This window comes from Lathyrus oleraceus, chromosome 5 (assembly GCF_024323335.1).
Source record: "Lathyrus oleraceus cultivar Zhongwan6 chromosome 5, CAAS_Psat_ZW6_1.0, whole genome shotgun sequence".
In the NCBI taxonomy this organism is placed as follows: Eukaryota; Viridiplantae; Streptophyta; class Magnoliopsida; order Fabales; family Fabaceae; genus Lathyrus; species Lathyrus oleraceus.
This window is the reverse complement of record NC_066583.1, coordinates 387369973-387389652: the sequence shown is the minus strand read 5'-3', so window position 1 is coordinate 387389652 and position 19680 is coordinate 387369973. Positions and strand designations below refer to the sequence as shown.

The 19680-nt window shown below is 35.5% G+C and overlaps 1 protein-coding gene across 12 annotated transcripts; it reads left to right on the top strand.

Moving 5' to 3' along the window:
- The first annotated feature begins 5474 nt into the window (after positions 1-5474).
- LOC127084983 (uncharacterized) lies at positions 5475-19449 on the top strand. Of its 12 annotated transcripts, none has more exons than XR_007788860.1 (5): positions 5475-5873; positions 8738-8845; positions 10195-12531; positions 13133-13298; positions 19006-19152. XR_007788860.1 is itself a non-coding variant. In XM_051025530.1 (5 exons), exons 3-5 carry the CDS (start codon positions 12337-12339, stop codon positions 19224-19226), a joined length of 843 nt encoding a protein of 280 aa, XP_050881487.1. In that variant the 5' UTR covers positions 5475-5873; positions 8738-8845; positions 10195-12336; the 3' UTR covers positions 19227-19449. The 12 variants fall into 12 exon arrangements, 5 of the variants coding, with proteins under 5 accessions (XP_050881487.1, XP_050881486.1, XP_050881485.1 ...); XR_007788861.1 differs by having other exon boundaries at positions 10195-12801; positions 13133-13289; XM_051025530.1 differs by having other exon boundaries at positions 10195-12801; positions 13133-13289; positions 19006-19449.
- Positions 19450-19680: the final 231 nt, after the last annotated feature.

Genomic DNA, 19680 nt, shown 5'->3' with positions numbered 1-19680 from the left:
GGGAAATTTGGGTTTGTATATGACATGCTTGTCTATTGGATTGCAGCCCATTGGTCAGATCTTTTCAACTCTTAACTTTTAAATTATTGCTTAGGATTAGTCTCTTCATCTTTTCCCCACTTATTTAATTTCAAATCTCTCCCATCTTTCAAAATCTTTTTTGTTTGTGATTTCTAAACTTAGACCATATTGCAAATTAGAAACTTTGGCCTTATGCCATTGAATTTTTAAACTCTTTTCTTAATCAAATTTGTAAATGAACTTAACTATATTTGACTTGAAATTTCAAACCTTTTTAGGCATTTTGTGCCTTTGTTAAACTTAATTTTTTTGTTAAAAGCAATACATCCACTTTGAAATTGTTACCACGAACTACGAGATTTTAATCCCTCATTTTATGTTGGTACGTAGGCACAAGTCCGAAGGTCTTGTCAAACACAAAAATACAATTAATGAATTCGCTTCTCATCTCTCCACTCTATTTATTGCAAAGATCATTTTTTACAAAAACACACATGCACACAAAAAAGGGCTCCCTAGGAGTACCTAGGACACTTTGGGTACTAACATCTTCCCTCTGTGTAACCAACCCCCTTACCTGTAATGTCTTGCATTTTATTAGTTTTGATTTGAAAACTTCTTATTTTTTGGGTTTTGTTCGTACTTTTCCCTTTTCCCTTGGAAACAATAAAAGCGCGGTGGCGACTCTGGTTTAATTGACGACTAGCTTGTCCATAGCTTGATGGTCATGAATTTACCGCTATAGACCCTAACCCCAAATCCAGATGAACCCTAGGGTTCAACATATGAATCCTAACAGCTTTAACCCAGGAAACCTAACGCTAAATTTCCAGAATTCTTCAACCCTTCCCCGGATCGAACCCTAATTAATACCAAACACATTTAACCCATTCCAAAGACAACTTAAACATAAAACAAGTCGCAAATCTATAAATCAACTTCAAACAGATTTAAACACAGGTTCGAGTGTGGATGCAAAATAAGTAGTGCATATGATCAATCAAAGATGCACGGGAAACTAACCTACAGAAATGAGAGATTCTCCGGCCAAGAAAAAGGTAACCACTTTTTGATTTGTTTCTTCTACTCAATCTGAATTCTTTTTTATATTTTTTCTTGCGAGGTGGAAAGGAGGCTTAATCTTGGATGACTTAGGGTTTCAACGAAAACCCTAAGTATCGAGAAAGAAGCTTTTGGTAAGGGTCTTGAGAATACAGCAACAACCAAGTTCTTCTGTTAGGGTTCTTCTTTTCCGTCCCCAATTATGTTTTTGCATTAGGTTTATATAGATTAAGAATTAGGTTAGGGTTTTAATTAGATTATTGTAATTTAAGGAATATTTTGATTTGATTGTTATTGTGATTTGATTTAGGTTAGAAACAGTTTTTAGGGTTTTGAAATGTAACTGAAATTATGATGTATTTGGTCCGGATTTGATTATGTATTTCGTGATATTGATTCAAATGGAAAGTTTGGGTAAAGATTGAATTTTGCAGGTTTGATTTGTTTCCATTTTTACGCGCCTTAGGGATTTGGGGTCGAAGATGATGGACTCGGATGAACACGGGTCGTCATTGACCCGGTTACAGTAACGGATGTTGGGTCTAGCCCAACCGGGACTAGGGTCTTCCACTTGACTCGGTTGAATGGGGACCAGACTGAGCTAAGGCCCAATTCTAAATTCAAACAACAACCCAAATACCAAAAAAATAAAATTAAACATTAAGTTAGTCTTAAAACAAGTTGATTACTTACTCAAAAAACCTAATTTAACTCCTAATTAGCTTAATAATATAAACTAAAATAATTTTAATTAACCTATTAATAAATTAATTAGAAATAAATTAAAACTAATTAACTTAATAACATGAATTGATCAACACTTTATTATAAATTAGTAAAAATGCAATTAACTTTATCACTAATATTAATTCATATTTAATCAATCTAATCAACCCTATTACTAATAATCTCAACCTAATATCATAACTTAATTAAAAATAAACTAATTTTATTTATCACTATCTAATTCACTTTATAATGTTGACCTAATTAATCTAATAACTAACAAAAATTAGTAATTAATCAGGATAAGATTAGGGTTTAGAAAAGTTAAAATGGTCTTCCTTTGACTTTTTAGGTCATTGGAGTTGACCAGATGAACTGTATGGGAATTTGAATATGTTAGTGACTTGCATCCTAAGTTAGTAGTAAGGACGAAAATGGTGGTCTAAATTTGGGGTACGACATCATGATCTTAACAAAGCGAGCCCAAAGGATGGCTTTCCTTTGCCTCATATTGATGTTCTGGTAGATGACACTGCTCAACACTCAATATTTTCTTTCATGGCTGGTTTTTTAGGGTATAATAAAATCAACATGGCTCCATATGATATGGAGAAGACAACTTTCATCACACCTTGGGGAACCTACTCCTACAAAGTCATGTCTTTTAGTTTGAAGAATGCAGGGGAAACATATCAGTGCACTATGCTGAATCTATTTCACGACATGATCCACAAGGAGATTGAAGTGTATGTAGAAGATATGATTGCTAAGTCTAAGACTGAATAAGACCACTTAGACCATCTGAGAAAGCTATTTTCCAGACCCCAAAAACTCTAGCTAAGGCTGAATCCTGCTAAGTGCACCTTTGAGGTCTGTTCCGGCAAGCTGTTGGGGTTCATTCTAAGTCAGAAGGGTATTGAGGTTGATCCCGACAAAGTCAGGTCCATTCAAGACATGTCAGTTCCCAAAACAGAAAAAGAAGTCGGAGGCTTCCTTGGACGACTTAACTATATATCATGGTTCATCTCTCATTTGAAGGATACCTATGAACTAATATTCAAATTGTTAAGAAAAATCAAGCAGTCATGTGGAATGATGATTGTCAACATGCATTTGATAAGATAAAACGTATTTTTAAGAACCGTCGAACTTTAAACCATTGGTTCCTGGTGGGCCATTAATCATGTATCTCACCGTGCTAGATGAATCAATGGGCTGCATATTGGGTCAACATGACGACACGGACCATAAAGAGCTTGTAATCTATTACTTGAGTAAGAAGTTCACCGAATGTGAGAACAGATACTCATTGTTGGAGAAGACTTGGTGTGCTCTAGCTTAGGCAGCTCGACACCTAAGATAGTATATAATTTGCCACATAACTTTGTTGATATCCAAAATGGATCCAATAAAGTACATTTTTAAGAAGCCCGCTGTCAGTGGAAGAATTGCTCAGTGGCAAATGTTGTTAATCGAATATGAAATCTAATATATAACTCAAAAAGCTATCAAGGAGAGTGTCTTGTTTAAATACCTTGCCCATCAACCTATGGAGGGTTACAAACCAATCAAGTTTGACTTTCCCGATGAGGACATCATGTTCATCAGAGATTGCAATATTCCAGGCCCAGATGAATGATCTGAACCAAGAGCGCAATGGACGCTCGTGTTTGACGGTGCCTCTAATGCAAAAGGCTATGCAATATGAGCAATTATTACATCTCCGACTCCTTTTCACATTCCATTCACATCCAGGTTATGCTTAGATTGCACCAACAATATGGAAGAATATGAAACATGTATCTAAGGTATTGAAGCAGCCATCGACTTGAGAATTAAGGTTATTGAAGTGTTTGGAGACTCTTCTTTAGTAATCAATCAGTCCGAGGAGATTGGGAAACTCGGGATAAGAAGTTGATTTTGTACAGAGAACACATTTTAAAACTAATTTCCTATTTTATTGAAATCACTTTTCGTTATATCTCGAGGGAAGAGAATTAGTTAGTCGATGTTCTAGCTACTCTTTCATCCATGTTTAAAGTAAAGTGGAAGAATGAAGCATCTGCCATCCGCATTGACCACTTGGATGAACCAGCTCACTATCTAGCAATAGAGGCCGAATCTAATGATAAACCTTGGTTCTACGACATTAAGAGATATCTGGAAAGATAAGAGTATCCCAAGAAAGCATCCTTCATTAATAAGAAGGATTTAAGAAGATTTTCTGCTAAATTTTTCTTGAATGGGGATGTCTTGTACAAATGAATTATGATTCCGTGTTGCTTAAATGCATGGGTAGACACAAAGCAAGCACAATCATAAGGTCCATACATGACGGCTGTGAAGTTGTACATGCTAAGGGGCTTGTTATGGCTAAGAAGATCCTTCAGGCCGAATATTATTGGACAACAATGGAGGTCGACTGTTACAACTTCGTCAAGAGGTGTCATAAGTGCCAAATGTCCGTTGACAAGATCCATGTCCCACCGACACCATTGAACGTCTCGGCTTCTCATTGGCCTTTATATATGTGGGGCACTGACATGATTGGTATGATAAAGCCTAAAGCTTCCAACGGTGATCGTTTCATCCTTGTTGCCATTGACTACTTCACGAAGTGGGTGGAAATTGCTTCCTATATAAACGTCACGAGATAGATGGTTACACGATTTATCAAGAAAGAAATAATATGTCACTACGGTGTTCCTAGCTATTGTAGACAAGGATAAGAATTCTCCACTCTCATCATTCTTTGTTAATTAAGGCTCATGGCGTACAACTTGAATCAGGATTAACAAGTTATTGACAAGATGTATTGATTATTGATCTTGTTGTAGAAGAAGACTTGACAATCACATAATTCGAAATGTGAAAAAGTCTATGAATAAAGGTGAATACGATGAGCAACTGGGACATTTGTTCCGTACCTAAAGATATTCAGAATGAGTTAATGAAATTCTCCAATCTCATGCCTTCTCTATTTCTTAAGACTCGTGCCACACAATCTGAATTATGATTGACAAGTGTTGACCTTTGGTGTGCTTGAGAGGTAGTCCACTTTATCAACTATGCTTGATTGACCTTGATTTTGAAGTCTTGATCTTGCATTTGAACCTTGAGATCTTGAGCTCCTGAGATTCATCATATCCAATATAGCTTGAGCACAATAGGCTTACCATATCAAGTGATCAAGGGTCTTTTGATCACTTGAATAGGCTTTGGGATTACAAAGGATTTAGTTGACCAAAGAGACCTTTGACCAATACTAACCAGTGGAATTAAGAATAATAGTTGAACTAGGTACACAATAAACCTACTGGATTAATCAACTAGACAATTCTAATTAAAGCTCTAAGCTAAAGGATCATGCAAAAATCTGATTTTCCAAGCCCGAAGGGCAAAATAGTCAATATGTAGATGGATTGAATGAAAAATATGGTCAAGATTATTTTAGTATTAATCAAAACTAACTAATCAATTAAGAAGGATACAAGAATATGATAAAAACAAGCTCTAAGTTCAGTTAACTTAAAGTTTATAATGATTTCTATTAATTGATTAATCCCAATTAGGATTGTTCTATTAATCACAATTAATTAATTAACCTCACAATTGACTAAATATAATTAAACATGATTAGTTACATTTAAGCACAAAAATAGAATTTGATTAATAGCAATTAAATGAGATTTAACTAATGGAAGCTAATTAAGATGAAGGAGGGGGTAAACCAAGCAGAATGAGGGTTTGATAAGTAAAGTATGGGCGCAGGCGGCGGAGGAGATCAAATCATCTCCCTATCTACATCATTGGAACCAGCTATACACCCTCAACCTATATATGCCCCTGATTTTTTCCGATTCTCAAATGAAACCATAAATCGAAGACAACTCCTCTATAAACCCTAAATCGAAGATCCGAAATTAAATGCAAGATAGATGAAATTGGATCTAACGCGTTTAGGGCTTTAACTTCATAGGAAAAGAATTGTATCCTGTCAATAATTTTGAAGACAAAATAAAGAAAAAGACGCACTGAAGCTTACCGGCCAGAGACTCTTTCAGGTAAACTCCTCGAATCTTATCCACTCTTCTTCCTTCATTTTCCTTGATTCTTCTTTCTTATTCTTCTACATGTCTAGTCTGTAGAAACTTCTTGCTTTGAAGTTCTTGTAGCTTGCATAAGCGTAGGGGGAGTGGTTATCAGCTCAAGCACAATTTGGAGCTTCAATGTGAAGCTCCAATGGCTTCCTAATTAAGCTTTGTGTGAGGGTGAGAGAGAAATTCAGAGAGTTTCAAAGTGTTTCAAAGTGATTAGGTTTAGAGTGAGCTTAGGAGTTAGTTATGAGGAGGCTAGGAGTTAGTTAGGATGAACTAAGTGAGTTGATTCTGTTAACTCAATGAGTTGGCAGTTAGCTACAATCTCTAAAATATGTCAGTTGGTTAGTTTGAATTGAGCCCACTTGTTATGATTATGTTAGTCCTGTTAAATATAATTAGAGTTAGTTTTCTACTTAGTGTTAGAGTGAAGCAAATGTGAAGTTAATTTGATGGTTCTGCTAAAAAGATGATACAGGTGAAGCCTAGTTTTCCTGTTAGGTAACTTTGTAGGTTAAAAAAAAGAACCTTGCAGGTGAGTCGTTTTTTATCATGTCATGTATTCAATTGAATTGTGCAGGTTAACACTCATTTTTGTGAACTTTCTATAATGTTTTCATTGTGATGTTGTTTGAGAATGTGATGAGTTAATTATGCTGTTGTGAAACTGAACTTTGCAGTTAGTGATGATGCACATATGATAGTCATGTTATTTGGATTGATGTTAGCATGATATGTGGCATGTCATGAATTATTTTACTGCTATTGAAACCATGTTGTCATGGTTCTACATGGTTGGAATGATATTGTGTTGAAGGTGGATGGTTAAAGTTCACGTGCTTGGATAAATTTGCAGTGTTGGTGCTATTGTTGAAATGTTTTGAAACTTGTTAGTGTCTGATTTATGGTTAGTCTGTTATGTTGCTGGATTATGAGTTATGTTAGTTAAGTGACAGTCTATTAATTGTTGTTATGTTAACTTCTACAGTTTGATTTCTATCAAAACAGACTATTATGAGTATTGGCTACAATCAAATATTTATTTTCGGTTTTGACAGTGTTGTAAGTTAGTTGATGATGATGATTTTCTGTTAAACTACTGCTCATCCGTAACCAAATTTTTACTGTCTCATTTCATTTTAACATAAATTGGTTTTAAATTGCATTGCAATTTCCAGTCAATGACTTCCAATGTGGGCGTGGCCTTCATAATTACATTTGAACAAATTATTAATAGATGGTTTTTATTGCTTTTGTTGCCACAAGTAATAAACAAATTTAATAAAAAAGCATTTTAAATTGAATTTGGGTGATGCCACAACCGTGTCTTTGTCTTCATAGGTGGTTTAGGGCCAATTACCTATTTTAGATTAAAAAAAAAAGTAAAAGAGATTTTAAATAAAAAATTGATTTAAATAAGATTTAATAAGAAAATAATTTTGATTAATTTTATAAACTTGTTTCAACTTTTAGTAATGATTTAATAAAAAATCATTTTTTAAATATAACTTTTATGAAGATGAACACTTTTATATTCGTATGCCTTAGTATGTTTATGGAATGGTTTTTCATTTTGGTTTTTCTTTTGTAATAATCAACTTTATGAGGAAGATGTGTACTGCTATATGATATATGGTTTTTAGGCACTGAGTTTCATTTTTAAAAAAATCAAGTTAACTTGGTTATAATTTTTGTTTGTGTAAACTTGGGCAGATCTACATAATTCACATATCTCGACATCAACAAAGTCACAAACCAAAAAGCATGAATAATCCCATCGTGGCAAGTTTGCTACGAACCCAACAGGCCAACTTGGTGAATTAGTCTAACGTTGATGAGCTGAACTTAACTCTACTGAGTTAAATCCTAGTCCAAAGAGGAGAACACAGTCCCACCACACTGTCCTTCACTCTTTAGCAATTTTGAACTGTGATTTGTCAAACGGTCGTCAGTTTTGAACTTGTTATACTTTTTTCTGTGCTGAGTTGTGAATCTATCTTGTGATTTGTGAATATGTTCATCAATTTTGAATTATGATGCTATGCTTCTCGTCTGGTTTGATCGTCTGTTGTGTTGTGTGATACTTATTTCTACTCTCACATGAAGTCTAAGGTTTGTGAGCTTCATTATGAATTCCGGAACACAAATAGAGGAGGTTGTCCCATCACTGAGTCTTTCTTCACGACATCACCATACCATACCAAAATTTTAGAACACAGAAATTACAAATGAGGTTGCTTTGTCTCTGAGCTCCAAACAATATCTTGTTTCCGTGCGTGGGTAATTGCTTCAGACAATATCTTTGTTCTCTACCTTGATGGAGATTTTATGACTGAAGTTCACTCGTATTAGGGAAGACGGTGCAGTGGTACTAAGAATGATTAGATTGTTTGAGAAAAAATATCCGACATTGGAGTACTCAACCTTGATAGCTGATTTTGGGCCCAATAGAAGTTTCGGATACCATGTTAGTTTATAGATTGCTAAGCCAGAGAGGGAAAGCTCTTTGGCCTACGAAAGCTGAAAATAATGTTCAATTGAATTAACATTGAGTGCCTTTCGTACTTATATAGGGGTCGAGGCTTAAGAGGCTCAAGCTAACTGAACTAACTGAAATCTAAATAACTCAACATGATACGCTGACTTGGCATACTCTGTTATAACAGTAATTGAGAAACATATCATACAAATACATAAATATAATATGACTATTGTAGACTAAGAATGTTACTCTCATAATTAATTAGGTTATAATTGTAAACTTAAAGTACTGTGTGTATTTTTACTTTTTCTTGACTTTCTGTGTTATTTATTTATCTATTTGTTTTCAGGGTTTGGTATAAAGATGGGAGTAGTTCAAAAGTTTTTCATTGCATCACTGTTCATGTGGTCAGTCCCTCTTGCAATATTATATGCTTTCAACCATAATCTACTTTCTGGTAAGATTCGTGAGTAATTATGCTTTGTGTCCTAAAGTGGGTGTTGACTTGTATTCTTATTTGTGTGTTTGATATTTTATCGCTGTTAACTACATATTTTGAACACCCCTAACTTTAAGTGGAAAAATATATGTTAAATTGACTTGTAGTGTATCAAAACAAACATGTTAGACAGTGTGGCTAGTGATCGAGAGGGGGGGGGGGGGGGGGGGGGGGGGGGTTGAATAAATCACCTCTTTTAAATAAACGGATTTAAAAAATCTTATCAGAGTTATTGAAACTTAGCGGAAAATTACAGTCCTGAATCGACTTCCGTCTATTCTGAACCGCTACTAGAAAACCGGACACGCGAATTTATTGCTGGATTTGAATTAGAACGATAGAGATTATTAACACCAGAATATTATCAAATCAAATGCACTTATCACTAAATTTTAATTCCAATGAATAAAACTCAGTTGACAGTTTTGTCGAACATTTGGTGTGTATGTGATCAATGATGAATAATGGTGGAGTTTAGATAAAGAAGTTTTCTTGCCACTATTGTATCACGAAATGTACAGCCACAATACACCAACTGAAATCACAAAACTGTTGAAAACGTAAAGAGAGATAAGGAAAGAATACGATACGCAGAGATTTGGTAAGGAAGTTCCCCACTGTCGTCCTCGCGTGTGGGTACGTCTCCCTCTCAATTTCAAATGAAATTGAGAACTGTTATTATCAATAATGCCGAATTCGTTGATACAAGGTTGCAATACAAAGACAGAAATCTAAATCCCAAGATCTTCTTCTTGTATAAAACCTCCACTTGATCTGAGTTCGATCAAGAATTTCCTGCAAGAAATTGCAAACAATTCACCGGTTCCACGACCTGTTTGCGAAATTACCCAATTTCCAAACCCTACGCTACGACTGAATCTGTTCTGCAAACTGTGAGCAAATTCTTTACTTTGAATAAGTTTTGAATGATAGCAAATTGTGTGATCATTGTCTAATTGTTGGTTGTGCATTATTTTACATGTTTCATTTGTGTTTTTAGCCTATACTATTGTTTCGTGTCTATACATAAAGATCCACATTGATACATTTCTTAAAAGAACTCATAAAAACTGTTTTGTGTCAGTATGTATCGATACATGTTCATCTGCATCGATACATAAACTTGTTTTAAATCACAAAACGTTTTTGCTTCAGTATGTATCGATCCATACGAGCCTTGTATCGATACATGCTTGTATTAATTCTCTAAAATTAATCAAAGCTACAGTATGTATCGATGCATAATCTTTTGTATCAATACATAATTCTGTTTTGTCTACTAACAGCTTCTGTCTTTCACATATAAGAAGTATTTTGACAGCTCAGTTAAAGGGTACGAATTCACAAGTGAAAAACAGTTATAACACAAATCAAAGGAGGGTGTAGCATCAATTGTTTGAGCAGTTAGAAACCTGAAAGAGACTTCATCTTCTTCATCTTCTCAATCTCTTTTCTTCAAGAACATCAACACATAATCATTCTTGTTCTTTGGATTAAAGGATCAACGAGATAATGTTTAGTGGAACGATCAAGGATCTAGCTGAGGTGTTCAGTGGAACGATCGAAGATCTAGCTGAGTTGAAGGTTGAAGGGGGTTTCGAGGAAAAACCAAATGGTTTGTCCTTCAAGAACTGGAGTGTTCTTGCGGGTTTGTTAGTCACGTTTGCAGAACAGATTCAGCCGTAGCGTAAGGTTTGGAAATTGGGTAATTTCGCAAACAGGTTGTGGAACCGGTGAATTGTTTGCAATTTCTTGCAGGAAATTCTTGATCGAGCTCAGATCAAGTGGAGGTTTTATACAAGAAGAAGATCTTGGGATTTAGATTTCTGTCTTTGTATTGCAACCTTGTATCAACGAATTCGGCATTATTGATAATAACAGTTCTCAATTTCATTTGAAATTGAGAGGGAGACGTACCCACACGCGAGGACGACAGTGGGGAACTTCCTTACCAAATCTCTGCGTATCGTATTATTTCCTTATCTCTCTTTACGTTTTCAACAGTTTTGTGATTTCAGTTGGTGTATTGTGGCTGTACATTTCGTGATACAATAGTGGCAAGAAAACATCTTTATCTAAACTCCACCATTGTTCATCATTGATCACATACACACCAAATGTTCGACAAAACTGTCAGCTCAGTTTTATTCATTGGAATTAGAATTTAGTGATAAGTGCATTTGATTTGATAATATTTTGGTGTTAATAATCTCTATCGTTCTAATTCAAATCCAGCAATAAATTCGCGTGTCCGGTTTTCTAGTAGCGGTTCAGAATAGACGGAAGTCGATTCGGGACTGTAATTTTCCGCTAAGTTTCAATAACTCTGATAAGAATTTTTAAATCCGTTTATTAAAAAGAGGTGATCTATTCACCCCCCTCTCGATCACTAACCACACCGTCTAACAAGTGGTATCAGAGCGCCGGTTCGCTGATGTTCTGTGGCTGCCTGTAACGATATGGATTATGAACCAAAGGGGGCGTATAATAGAGCGCCGATTTTCAACGGTGAAAATTACGGCTACTGGAAAGACTGCACGCGAGTTCATATAAATTCTGTTGATAAGCTAGTATGGGCTGCCATTGAAAATGGTCCTTTTCAAATTACTATGACAAATGCAGCTGGCGTCATAGTTCCTAAACCAGAAGGTGATTGGAATGAGAAAGATGAGAAAAAGTGGTCGAGTGATTGGAGAGCTCGAAATATGCTAATTTTAGCACTTGGTGTTGATGAGTATTATCGGGTATCCCATTGCACGACAGCTAAAGAAATGTGGGATGCTTTAGAAGTTACCCATGAGGGTACTACTGAAGTAAAACAGTCCCACATTAACACACTCAATCAAGAGTTTGAGCTCTTTCGCATGAAACAAGGAGAATCTATCTCCGACATGCAAAAGAGATTTACTCATCTCACTAATCGTTTGAATGCACTTGGAAAACCTGTTTCCAATGAAATAGCTACTAATAAAATTCTGAGATGTCTTAGCAGAGAATGGCAATATAAAGTAACAGCTATTAAGGAAGCAAACGATCTAACGACACTTACGATTACAACTCTGTTTGGAAAGCTGGAAGAACATCAGCAAGCATTAGAAAGTCTTGAAAAGTTTGAGAACAAAAGTAAGAAGGAAAAGGAGAAGAAGAGAGACAAAGAGGGAGAGAAGAAGCAAATAGCTCTTGTGGCCTCTAGCTCTAAGTCCTCACGAAAAGAGCAAAGTGACAATGATTCTAGTAGTGGCAAAGATTCAGATGATGAGGAAATGAGACTTTTTGTAAGGAGATATAATAGATTCATTCTAAAGAATGGAGTCAAGCATTCCGACAAAAACCTCATGAAGTTTCGAAGACAATCTACAGATTCAAAACAGGAAGAGAATAAGAAGAGTAGAGGAAAATGATATTGTTTTAATTGTGGTAAATCTGGACATTATAAAACAGATTGTCCTATGAAGTATAAGGATAAAGGAAAATCTCCACCAAAAGGGTACAACAAACAAAGAAGAACTTACATTGCATGGGAAAGTAATAGTGATTCATCAAGCACACAAAGTTCAAGTGATAGTGATGAAACCGCAAATCTGTGCCTTATGGCTCACACCAAAAATGTGTCCTACCACAAGAAGAAAATCAATGATAAAAAGGTAAAACAAGCCTATTATAATAATTTCTCTTCTATGTCTTTTTCTGAACTGAAAATAGCTTTTGAAAAACTACATAACGAAGCTGTAGATGCATTTAAAAGATTATCTTCTGATAAACAAATTTTTTCATTTCTGGAAGGTAAAGTATACAAAGCTGAAAAAGATTTAGAATGGTTAAAAGTTAGTATTGCAGAAACTTCAAAAAATATTGACATTGATGGATGTAATAAAGTTGGGTATTGTGAAGCTTGTCATATTTGGCAACAAGAGGTAAACACTCTCAAGGTCAAATTGGAAAAAGCTTTACAACCTAAGGTTACTTATGCCGTTGACTCTAGGTTGTTTAAGAAGTCATTAAATCCACCATATGCAAAATACTCTTTTATTCCAAAGGATTTAATGAACAAGAATAAACAAACACATCATCATGGTTTATGTCATTATTGTTGTCGTGCTGGCCATACCATTGAGAAATGCAAGTTTAGGAGATTTCTTGTTCCTAAAGGTATTTATCAATGGAAGCCAAAAGGCAACCATATTAGCACTTACCCACTTGGACCCAATGAAAATTGGTACCAACTTCTCTCTTTTGATATTGTAGGATGAGTGCCTTGCTTCCGTAGATAGGAGATGGTTTCTTGACAGCGGCTGCTCAAGGCACATGACCGGTGACATATCGCTTTTTATAGACTTCAAAGCAAAGAAGAAGGGATATGTTACTTATGGAGACAATAACAAAGGAGCTGTACTTGGCAAAGGTAGTGTAGGTAATCCCTCTACCACTACTATTTCTGATGTCCATTTAGTAGAGGGGCTTAAACACAATTTGTTAAGCATAAGTCAATTGTGTGACAAGGGCTATAAAGTTTCTTTCACAAAAACTTGCTGCATAATTGAACATGCTGAACAGAACGTTGTGTTTAAGGGTGTAAGAGTAAACAATATCTATATGCTTGACCTTTTTGTTGTATCTTTAACAAGTACTAAATATCTAGTTACCTTGAATGATGATTCTTGGCTTTGGCATAGACGTTTAGCGCATGTTAATTTCGATTTGTTTAATAAGGTTGTATCTAAGGATCTAGTAGTCGGTCTTCCAAAAATAAAAATTTCAAAAGACCACCTATGTGACGCGTGCCAAATGGGAAAACAAACGAGGGTCTCTTTTAAATCTAAAAATGTAATTTCAACTTCACGACCCCTTGAGCTTCTCCATATGGATCTCTTTGGACCTTCTAGGACAAAGAGCTTAGGTGGAAATTATTATGGTTTTATAATCGTTGATGACTATTCTAGATTTACTTGGACTATATTCCTTCATAGCAAAGATGAAACTTTTTCTGCTTTTAAGAATTTTGCAAATCTGTCCCAAAACAAAATGAATTCCAAAATAGTTACAATTCGTAGCGATCATGGTGGTGAATTTCAAAACTATCACTTTGATAAGTACTGTGACAAGTATGGTATTGAGCATAACTTTTCAACTCCTCGAACTCCACAACAAAATGGCGTTGTGGAGCGTAAAAATCGTGTTTTAGAGGAGTTGGCAAAAACAATGCTAAATGAGGGTGGATTACCAAAATATTTTTGGGCTGATGCAGTTAACACAACTTGTTATGTTTTAAACAGGATCTTAATTCGTCCTATTTTAAATAAAACTCCTTATGAGCTTTTAAAAGGAAGAAAGCCAAACTTGTCACATCTTCACGTATTCGGTTGTAAGTGTTTTGTTTTGAATAATGGTAAGGAAAATATTGGAAAGTTTGATGCAAAAGCGGATGAAGGTATCTTTCTTGGATACTCACAATCAAGTAAAGCATATAGAGTATATAATAAGCGTTTACTTACTGTTGAAGAATTTGTCCATGTTTCTTTTAATGAGTCTTATCCGAAAAGTGTCGGAATAGGTATTTCTTTTGATGACGCAGGTGTATCTACAGAAGACATACTCAAGGAAGCTGTTACGGAAACTGATCAGTCAAGAACAGTTGCCCATGAGAAGGAGGAAGATACTAGTCATGAAGAAGATGAGGAAGAAAGGACAGCTGAAGTCTTCAAAAGACCATCCTATTGACAACATCTTGGGAGATATTTCAAAGGGAGTAATGACTCGTTCTAAGATAAGTAATTTTTGTTCTCACTTCGCTTTTGTTTCACAAGTAGAACCTAAAAATGCCAAAGAGGCCTTGATTGATGAATGTTGGCTAATGGCCATGCAAGAAGAGCTTAATCAATTTAAAAGAAATGACGTTTGGGAACTTGTCCCTCGTCCGCGAGATCATCATATCATAGGTACTAAATGGGTTTTTAGAAATAAGCTTGATGAAAACGGAGTGATAACTAGGAACAAGGCACGTTTAGTAACACAGGGTATAACCAAGAGGAGGGCATAGACTATGAGGAAACTTATGCTCCAGTTGCTCGCCTTGAAGCTATACGTCTCTTGCTTGCCTATGCGTGTTCTAATAATTTTAAGCTTTACCAAATGGACGTAAAGAGTGCGTTTCTAAATGGTGTCATAAATGAAGAGGTATATGTCTCACAGCCTCCTGGTTTTGAGAATGCTGAAAATCCAGATTATGTTTACAAATTAAAACGAGCTTTGTATGGTCTTAAACAAGCCCCTCGGGTTTGGTATGAAAGGCTTAGCAAATTTCTAATTGATCATGGATATTCAAGAGGTAAAGTGAATAATACTCTCTTTATTAAACACAAGGGAAAGCACATTCTTTTAGTTCAAGTTTATGTAGACGATATAATTTTTGGTTCAACTAACACACACTTGGTCGAAGAATTTTCTAAGGTTATGCAGGGTGAATTTGAGATGAGTCTTATGGGGGAGCTGAATTACTTCCTAGGTCTTCAGATAAAGCAACTTGATGAGGGTAGAGTAGTATGTCAAACAAAGTACTGCAGAGAACTACTCAAGCGCGTTGGAATGAACGACTCAAAATCAATTGACACCCCTATGCCTACCAACGGAAATCTAGATAAAGATGAGCATGGTAAGAGTGTAGATGTCAAAAAGTTTAGAGGTATGATTGAGTCTCTTCTGTATCTTTCTACTTCTAGACCTGACATCATGTTTAGTGTTTGTATGTGTGCACGATATCAATCAAATCCTAAGGAATCACACTTGAAAGCTGTTAAGCGTATATTTAGATATCTTCATGGAACATCTAAATATGGGCTTTGGTATTCCAAAGGAAGTGATTGTAGCTTAGTAGGTTACTCCGATTCTGATTTTGCTGGCTGCAAATCAGATAGGAAAAGCACGAGTGGTACATGTCACTTGTTTTCAAACTCCTTGGTAAGTTGACATAGCAAAAAGCAGGTATCTGTGGCTTTGTCAACTGCAGAGGCTGAGTACGTTGCAGCCGGTAGTTGTTGCGCTCAGATTTTGCTAAAGCAACAACTACAAGACTTTAACATTCAACTCAAACATATTCCAATAAAATGTGACAACACTAGTGCCATAAACCTTACTAAAAATCCTGTTTTACACTCACGCACTAAACACATAGAGATTAGACATCACTTTCTTCGCGATCATGTTGAAAAAGAAGACGTTGTATTTGAGCATGTTGATACTAAAAACCAGCTTGCTGACATTTTCACTAAACCTTTGGCAACGGAACCGTTCTTCAACATTCGTCGTGAATTAGGGATCTTAGATCTCTCTCCATTGTTGTCTTAAGCATGTTTGTTCTTATTTATATTATGCCTCACTTTGGTTGATGAGATTTGTTTTAGATTTCATTTATACCTCACAAGGTTACATCAACAGAGGTAATATCACTCCTTTCTATATCCCTTTTAGAACTATGTGATTGTGTATGTTAGAACAAAATTCCTTATTTTCGTTTATGTGAATTTCTTTGCATATATTGTTTGAACATTAATATCTGATTTGTGAATTATACTTGGGCATCATTATCATGACATACTTCATAATGCATAACCATATTGCATAAAAATTAATTAAAATTTGGTTTGGCATCAGTATGTATCGATTCAAAGATGTATGTATCGATTCATGTCTTCTTCATTTCACATCTGTCAAAATTGGTTCAGTATGTATCGATTCATTCGTCGTTTGTATCGATGCATAAACCCTTTAAAAACAAAAATGCGTGACATGGATCGATCCATTCCCATATGTATCGACACATACTGATTGTTTTTGGATTAAATGGATTAAATGGCATAAACAACCTAGAGTCAACGACATAAAAGAGTATTTTGTTCATTAATGACTTCTCATTCCAATCATCTTCTGGTTTAGGAACTATGGCGCCAGCCGCATTTGTCATAGTAATTTAAAAGGACCATTTTCAATGGCAGCCCATACTAGCCTATCAACAGAATTTATATGAACTCGCATGCAGTCTTTCCAGTAGCCGTAATTTTCACCGTTGAAAATCGGCGCTCTATTATACGCCCCCTTTCGTTCAGAATCCATATCGTTACAGGCAGCCACAGAACACCAGCGAACCGGCGCTCTGATACCACTTGTTAGACGGTGTGGCTAGTGATCGAGAGGGGGTGAATAGATCACCTCTTTTAAATAAACGGATTTAAAAAATCTTATCAGAGTTATTGAAACTTAGCGGAAAATTACAGTCCCGAATCGACTTCCGTCTATTCTGAACCGCTACTAGAAAACCGGACACGCGAATTTATTGCTGGATTTGAATTAAAACGATAGAGATTATTAACACCAGAATATTATCAAATCAAATGCACTTATCACTAAATTCTAATTCAAATGAATAAAACTCAGCTGACAGTTTTGTCGAACATTTGGTGTGTATGTGATCAATGATGAACAATGGTGGAGTTTAGATAAAGAAGTTTTCTTGCCACTATTGTATCACGAAATGTACAGTCACAATACACCAACTGAAATCACAAAACTGTTGAAAACGTAAAGAGAGATAAGGAAAGAATACGATACGCAGAGATTTGGTAAGGAAGTTCCCCACTGTCGTCCTCGCGTGTGGGTACGTCTCCCTCTCAATTTCAAATGAAATTGAGAACTGTTATTATCAATAATGCCGAATTCGTTGATACAAGGTTGCAATACAAATACAGAAATCTAAATCCCAAGATCTTCTTGTATAAAACCTCCACTTGATCTGAGCTCGATCAAGAATTTCCTGCAAGAAATTTCAAACAATTCACCGGTTCCACAACCTGTTTGCGAAATTACCCAATTTCCAAACCCTACGCTACGGCTGAATCTGTTCTGCAAACGTGACTAACAAACCCGCAAGAACACTCCAGTTCTTGAAGGACAAACCATTTGGTTTTTTCTCGAAACCCCCTTCAACCTTCAACTCAGCTAGATCCTCGATCGTTCCACTGAACACCTCAGCTAGATTCTTGATCGTTCCACTGAACGTTATCTCGTTGATCCTTTAATCCAAAGAACAAGAATGATTATGTGTTGATGTTCTTGAAGAAAAGAGATTGAGAAGATGAAGAAGATGAAGTCTCTTTCAAGTTTCTAACTGCTCAAACAATTGCTGCTACACCCTCCTTTGATTTGTGTTACAACTGTTTTTCACTTGTGAATTCGTACCCTTTAACTGAGCTGTCAAAATACTTCTTATATGTGAAAGACAGAAGCTGTTAGTAGACAAAACAAAATTATGTATTGATACAAAAGATTATGCATCGATACATACTGTAGCTTTGATTAATTTTAGAGAATTAATACAAGCATGTATCGATGCAAGGCTCGTATGGATCGATACATACTGAAGCAAAAACGTTTTGCGATTTAAAACAAATTTATGTATCGATGCAGATGAACATGTATCTATACATACTGACATAAAACAGTTTTTATGAGTTCTTTTAAGAAATGTATCAATGTGGATCTTTATGTATAGACACGAAACAATAGGCTAAAAACACAAATGAAACATGTAAAATAATGCACAACCAACAATTAGACAATGATTACACAATTTGCTATCATTCAAAACTTATTCAAAGTAAAGAATTTGCTCACAAAACATTGTTGCTTGTTTTTTCTGTTTCCTTGTTGAAGAGATGGTATCTCACTGATAAGAGTCTCACATCGGATAAAATATGATCTCAACGCATGTTTATAAGTGGGGACAATTCTCACCTTACAAGTCGATTTTGTAAGGTTGAGTTAGACCCAACCACAATTGTTAAGATAATCATGGGACTCTTAAGACTTTATTTTTTATCATAAAAAACTAATAGTGAGAGCACTTTGGTGAGAACTGGGGAAAAGAAGTTATTGTTTCCTTAACACTGACTAACTTAGAATTTGTTTTTCAAAAGACATTGAAATTATGAGTTTCTCTTTGTCTTGTTTATTGAGTGCTTCTCTTTTCTGTCGGGCATAATGGATCTCATCATTCCCGGAATACAGCTCATCATAAAAAAGAACGAAAGTTTTGAAACTACCTTGACGTGTTTCCTTTTCTGTAACAGGAATTTCCAATTTGTCCCCTTACTCTATGACACTAGTGAGCGGATTTCTTGCCGTCATATCTGTTAATATAGTCATTGCATTTTACATATATTTGGCAATGAGAGAACCCGCAGATAAACATGAGCCTGATCCTAAATTTCTTGCTGAGGCCAAAGCTAGTATAAACCAGTCTACAGGAGATGCTCAACAATCTTCCCAGCCTCTCAAGAAACAGCAGTAGGTTGGTGTTCTTAGATTTCTTGGTGGTAAACATGAGTTGTTATGTTCATCTCGGGAAGGGGAGGGGAGAATGGGGATGAAGGAAGAATGTCCTGAATTGTGTGTTGATGATATTTCTGTTATGAAGTTTGCACACAATCCATTTTGTGCGCAACTTGTTTTCATTATGTTAGTTTTGTATCAATTTTATTTATATATTTTCAAGTTACTTTTAGTTCTGAATATTTTCATTAAATTGATGAGGTGGCACTGTTAACTATTTTTTTTTCAAAGCCAAAATAAATTACTTTATTAAAAAACAACATTCCGGCATATGAAAAGCCACTGGCCAGCCAAAGTTACAAATACATACACCACACCAGACAAACAAAAGAGCACTCCCAGCACCTTTAAAATTTCAAAGGTTGACATTTGAGTTATTTATACAGTAAACTAGTAAAAAACTCGTGCGGACG